The sequence below is a fragment of the Petaurus breviceps genome, unplaced genomic scaffold (assembly GCF_028583685.1).
Source record: "Petaurus breviceps papuanus isolate PSGF00001 unplaced genomic scaffold, PetGlider_PUasm1.0 37, whole genome shotgun sequence".
Taxonomy (NCBI): domain Eukaryota; kingdom Metazoa; phylum Chordata; class Mammalia; order Diprotodontia; family Petauridae; genus Petaurus; species Petaurus breviceps.
Window position 1 is genome coordinate 21,030,952 of NW_027186296.1, and position 6,423 is coordinate 21,037,374.

The window sequence follows — 6,423 nt, forward strand, 5'->3', positions numbered from 1 at the left end:
GCAAAGTGTAGTGTTTCTTTAACAAAGGGTGGAGGTGGGGAAGGGGAAGAAATCAGAAACCTTAGGAAATCATGGGGAATTCCTAAGAATTCATCGAAATGACTTACTCACAACCTGACTTCTCTAGTTCCATTCCCTTCCTTTTAGAACATTGCTTATTATTACCTACCAATTTTAATTTTCCCCTCTTAGAGGGGTAGATGGTTAATTCTAGTTGAGCTCTGTTTCCTTCCTTAAACTCAGGCTACTTTTAGTTGCTAGCAAAGGCTCTATCCCCAGTCTTTTTTGTAATGGCCAGCATGGGATACTAAGTTTGCTGTCTATCCACCTTAAGATTAAGAATTCTGTGAGTGTGTGTGTACACATGTGTGTATTCCATGAGGTGGAAATGGGGGTTTATGGAACTCTTCAAGAAGACTATGGGTAGGAGAAGTTTGATACATCACTCCCTTAAGGAATGGCAAAAGATAGTACAGGACATTTATTTGCCCTGGCAAAGAAAAAGGGGTATTCTCTCTGTTCAGAGAACTTCTGCAAGCAGTGCAGAGTTAGAATATAATAAGCTCCTTGAGGGCAAAGACTTTTATTTTTGTCTTTTGAATCTCTAGCACCATTCCTGGCACATCAATTCTGGATGATGTATTGATTTCAATTACAGTGTTGAAGTAGGGGAGAAAAAGAGGAATGATATAGAAAAAAAGAGGAAACTGTACAAGGGAAAACCTTTTTTTCTCGATTTTTCCTTCCTGAAAATGAGAATGAGGAAGGATGTGGGTCAATATGTCAGATCATTTGGGAAGTGCTCCCTTACTCATGAAGAAGTTCAGGGATAAAAGGCTGTTTACCATGTTTCTTCTCACTTTGTTCTCCTCCTAGTGATCTGGCAAGGTTTCTGAAGTAAAACAGCCCTTTATCCTAAGAAATCAGATCTTACCACTGAGTGAGAAATCCACACTGGATGCTCCAAATATGATACTCTCTTTGGAGTAAATTGCTACCTCCCTGTCAGCACGGAGGTCATACAGGCGACACTGTAATTCAAATGGAGATTTAAAATAATTTTCACTTTGATTGTAACTCTATAAGGCACAGCTTATGGAGACACAGGTAAATCAAGTGGTTTGTGCAATTTAAAAGACTGTGATGGAATCTTTTTTCTCTTTCTCTTACCCTCTCTCCTCCCCTTCCCTTCAGTATTTCATTTTTTCCATTTTCCTAGTCATTCGCACTATCAATGGGAAATAGGCAGTGGGTTCCACAAAAGTAAACATCAAGGAGTTCTCAAGGTATAAATAATTCTTAGGGTCTTGCATGTGCTTTCTTTTTAAAAAATATAAATATTTCATTGATTTTTTTTTTAAAAATCACTTACTTTTTAATGACACATAACCTGCTTCCTCACCAAGAACACTTCCTTTCTAACAGAGAAGTATAATGTAAAACAATTTAACCCTTATCTTTTTCCACTGTCTGAGAAGGGTTTTTAGAAGGGATATGACAGTGGTTTTTTTCCTTCCTCTTGGAAAACTGTACCGACACAATTCTCTCTTTCAAAAACAAATATTCAGTAACTTGAAAACATACCGTAGCATCATCTGAACCAGAAGCAAAGGCATCTCCACTGGGATAATATCTGTAGGAGACAAAGTTGTGGTGGCAAAATCATTCTACAGAAATCACTATTCATGCAATATGGCAGGCAAAGCACTATATAAAATTGCTATTGTGTACTTTGGTAGTATCTTTTATCTCTAAAATTTTACATTAATGGCATTTCTTTCAATCTTGTGAGGTCATTATTTGTATCCCATTTCTGCAGAGTAGCCTAGTGGTTAGAGAGCTGGCCTTGATACGTAGATCTTTTGGGTTCTGACACATACTGGTTGTGTTAGTCTGTGAAAATCACTTAGCTTCTCTGTTTTAGACAACAAGACTACAAGTTTCAGAGAAGGTGCCAAACTATATTGGTAGAGAGTTCTCATCCAGAAGTTCATTGCATCAGTGAAATATCAGATCATTTCTCTATCACTATTGTATCTTTTATATTACTTAGGCTTTGTGGTTATTTGGGTGCAAATCATGATCACAGAATATCACAACTGCAGGTGTTCCAAAGGGAAATGGAAAGGTATGAAGTAGATAGCAGTAGGCTATAGCTAGGAGTGTGCTTAAGTCAGCTGGAATCAGCTCATGAGAAGCAGCTATTAAATTTTCACTGTGAACATTCTTGAACTTTGGAAATGAGCAAATACTACAAATTAAGGCTTAATTTATTATTTTGATTTCTAGATTTAAGAAAGTCATGGAGAAAATATTAATACTGCAGATTAAGCTTAAAAGTATGTTGTGGGTACATTCCACCCCCCCACCCCCCTCCCCGAAGTGGTTATTAAACATTTACAAGCACATCTCTGGCCACAGCATATTAACAATGATGATTGGTACGTTGGAAATGATAGAAAATGAAACCATCAAAAATACATATATACATACATTTCTATATCAAGTCTATCTATCTATCTATCTGCCTGTCTGTCTGTCTGTCTGTCTGTCTGTCTGTCTGTCTGACTAGAAAATAAGATGGGCTAGTCAGGTAATAAGAATGAGAGACAATATGTGGAAAGCTTAGATGTTACATTTACTACTCCTGAGATGTTTAAAGAACCAGAGCAATCAATCAATAAACATTTATTAAGCACCTACTACGGGTCAGGTACTTTGCTAAGTACTGGGGATACAAAAAGGAAGCAAAACAGTCCTTGCCCTCAAAGAGCTTACAATCTAATGAGGAAGTCAATGTGGTCTGGTTTTTTTTTTGGAGGGAGAAGGAAGGGCAATTGAGGTTAAGTGACTTGCCCAAGGTCACACAGCTAGTAAATGTTAAGTGTCTGAGGTTGGATTTGAACTCAGGTCCTCCTGACTCCAGGGCCGGTGCTCTATTCACTGTGCTAACTAGCTGCCTGGAAGTCAATATGCAAAGAAATACTGGAGCCTTTACCACATGTGGGATCCATTCTACTCTTTCCTTACACATACAAGGCAAGCTACATGCAGGTTAAAGAAGAAATAATTAACAGAGGGAAGGCACTAGAATTAAGAAGTGTTGGGAAAGGCTTCTAGTAAAAGATGGGATTCTAGTTGGGACTTAAAGGAAGTCAGGAAGGTTGGTAGGAATTAAGAAGGGAGAGTGTTACACTGCGTTGATCCTCTGAGAATTTATGGGAAGAAATGGAACACAATTTCACAAGATAGGAAGGTATGTAGCAGAGGCCACATCACTCCAACAGGCTCCCCCTTGGTCCAGTCTCCTATCTCAAGCCTGGGAAAGACATTGCACCACTCATTCCCAGCTAAGCAAACCCAAGACATGGACTCTCTTGGTGACACCAGAACACCACCCCCCAAAAAAAATTGTAAAGGGGAGGAAATGTAAATGATGAGAAAACTAAAGATAAAGTCAAGAAGGCTAAAGGAAGCAGAAGATTCTCAAGGAGAATGACGAGACTCTGAAGCAGAGACCACAGTGGTGAGGGACAGCCACAAAGAGAAGCCAGACCAAGATTCCCAGGTCACTGCTAACAAGACTGAAGATGAGGAAGCAGAGAAGGACTCAGGGGCCAGCAAAGAAGAAGCTCAGAAACAAGGATCTGAGAAGCTGGCCGGGTAGGTTCCTGTCTCTCGTTTCTGAGGTTGGTGGTGAAGCACTTAAGCCTAGCACTGAGTGAGGCAAAGGTCTTCTTGTCCTCAGGAGCCACGGCAGCTAGTGAAATGGATGACAAGAACTAAGAGGAAGGGGAAGCCAAGGAGACTGAGGCTGCTGCAACTCCCTCTGCGCAAGAAACTAAAAGTAAAGTGGTTCCAGCTTCAGACTCAAGACCTAGCAGCTACAAACTTTCTTTCAAACAGACTCCAAGAGAAAGAGAAGCCCCCGGATCCACCCCTGAGACACCTGCAGTTCCAATAGAAGAGGTTAAACCTTCTGAAACTCCAGCCACTAATTTGAATCAAACCATAGCAGTGAAACAATAAAATAGATGAGTTATACTAATTAATAATAATAATCACTTAAGCAAACCTTTCTGTGTCTTCATCTCCAGCTTAGTTCATTTATCTTATCATTATTAATGTAGAATTATTAAATATTACTAATAATTATTCTTTATTATTCTTTCCTTCACTTATTTCAAATCTGAAATAACATTATGTTTTGTACCCCACCTCAAGACCTCCAAAAGATGTTTCATCAAGGAAAGGAGGGATGTAGGGGATGGAGTAGAGACTCCAGGTAATATTTTTGTGGGGAAATATCTAACATATCTTCAATCAACTTTACAAAAAAGTCCTGGATTTTAAAGATGGATGCCTAAAAGTACAAAAAAAAATCTTTTATACCTAAACTGCCCTTTGATATATCACAATCTCTTCTTCTGTAATGGGATTTGATTCTGCCCATGAGGCCTGTGCCAAGGGCATCAGAGCTTTATGAAAGCAATATTTTCTGTGTTTTTAATAAAAATTTACAGCCTTTTAAAATTCTTATTTTCTTAATGTCATGGATGAATGCTATCATTCAGACAGTACCCACTTCATTGTCCACATTTTTTTCCTCAATGTCAGTCCTCCATTCTTCTCTAGATATTTTTGGGAGAAACAAACACTCTCATTCTACTTGGCCTCCCTAGATTTCTGATGTTGAGTTAATGCACATCCATGGTTGGATAATTTTTCCTTCCATTTTTCCTTCCTTCCTTCCTTCCTTCCTTCCTTCCTTCCTTCCTTCCTTCCTCCCTTCCTCCCTTCCTCCCTCCCTTTCTTTTTAGCAGCTTGTTACTATAATCACCTCTAGTCTAGTTGACATTTATATAGCAATTACTGTGTGCACTGTGCTAAGAGCTTGACAATTGTTATCTCATTTGAGCCTTACGACAACTCTGTGATATTAATGCTTTTAGTATCATTCCCATTTTAGAGATGAGGAACCTGAGGCGAACAGAAGTTAAGTGACTTGTCCAGGGTCACACAGCTAGTGTCTGAGATCAGATTTAAACTTTAAAAAAATGAACAAACCAAAAAAACAGTAACACCAAGATAGGAAAGTATGCAGGAGTCAAAATCTGTGCACCACTGGAGGGAACACCTACACTAGGTCTATGTACATTCTGCATTATAGGAACAGATATATGGGTGAACAAAAGAATCAGCTCTGTTAGTATAGCAAGGTACTATCATAGCCTGAATGTCACCAGGAACCTTGTTAAAGAATTGATGATAAAACTTTACTTCTGTTTGGCACTTTTAACTTTTTTTCAAAGCAAGTGTTTTCTTATATTATTATCTCATCTGGTTCTCACAACAATTCTGTTAAGTATACAAAACAGGCATTATTATGCCTAGAAACAGCAGTTACGTGAAGCAGTCCTGGATCTTATATGCTAAATTTTCCATTAAGTTCTGGTCTTTTTGTCACAAAAGCCTGAAAGTCTATCAATTCATTGAATATCCATTTTTTGTTGTTGTTCAGGATTATACTTTGTTGGGTAAGTTATTTTTGGCTGTAACCTCAGTTCTTTTGCTCTCCAATATATAGTGTTCTAAGACCTGTAGTCTTTTAGCACAGCAGCTACTAAGTTTTATATAATTCTAACTGTAGTTCTGCAGTGTTTGAATTGTTTTTTTTTCCTCGTTGGTCGTAATATTTTCTCCTTAACCTGGGGGTTTGAAATTTGACTATGATATTCCTATAGGTTTTCGTCCAGGAATCTCTTTCAGGTGGATTTTTTTTCTTTCTACTTTCCCCTCTTGTTCTAAAACTTTGGGGCAATTTTCTTTATTTCTTTGGAATATTGTATCAACATTCTTTTTTTTTAACCTTAACTTTCAGGTAGTCCAATAATTCTTGTTTCCTCTTCTTGGTCTATTCTCCAGTCAGTTATTTTTCTTATAAGATGTTTGATACTTTCTTCTATTTTTTCATTGTGTTTTATTATTTCTTGGTGTTTTATAATATTCTCTTCCCTTTGTTCAATTCTAGTTTTTAAGGAGTTATTTTCTTAAGATTCTGGATCTCTTTTTTTCCACTTAATTGATTTTCTTTTCATAATTTTCTTGTTTTTTTTTGTATTTTAATTTTTTATAATTTTTTCTCAATCTCTCTTATTTGATTTTAAAAATCCTTTTTAAGTTCTTCCAAGAACTTTTTTTGGGTATGTGACCATTTGATGTTGTTACTCTTTGGGGTAGGAGAGGCATTTTTTGCTTCAGTATCCTCCTCTGAAAATAGTAGAACCCCTCCAGTAGCTGTCTATGGTTGGGCTCTTTCTCCTTTGCTTACTCATCTTCCTTTCTTTCTTCCCTCCTTCCTTCTTTTGTTTCTTTGTTTCTTTCTTCTTCCCTTCCCTCCTTCCTCTCTTCCTTCCTTCCTTC

General features: G+C 37.6%; 1 protein-coding gene across 1 annotated transcript in view; it reads right to left on the reverse strand.

Moving 5' to 3' along the window:
- The window catches only part of GNB5 (G protein subunit beta 5), a 47,740-nt gene that overhangs the window by 4,909 nt on the left and 36,408 nt on the right, over nucleotides 1-6,423 (reverse strand). Inside the window, exons 8-9 of the mRNA XM_069098064.1 lie at nucleotides 1,585-1,633; nucleotides 935-1,031 (exon numbers count right to left, since the gene is read on the reverse strand). Coding sequence (XP_068954165.1) covers nucleotides 935-1,031; nucleotides 1,585-1,633 — 146 coding nt within the window. The remainder of the gene's footprint in view (nucleotides 1-934; nucleotides 1,032-1,584; nucleotides 1,634-6,423) is intronic.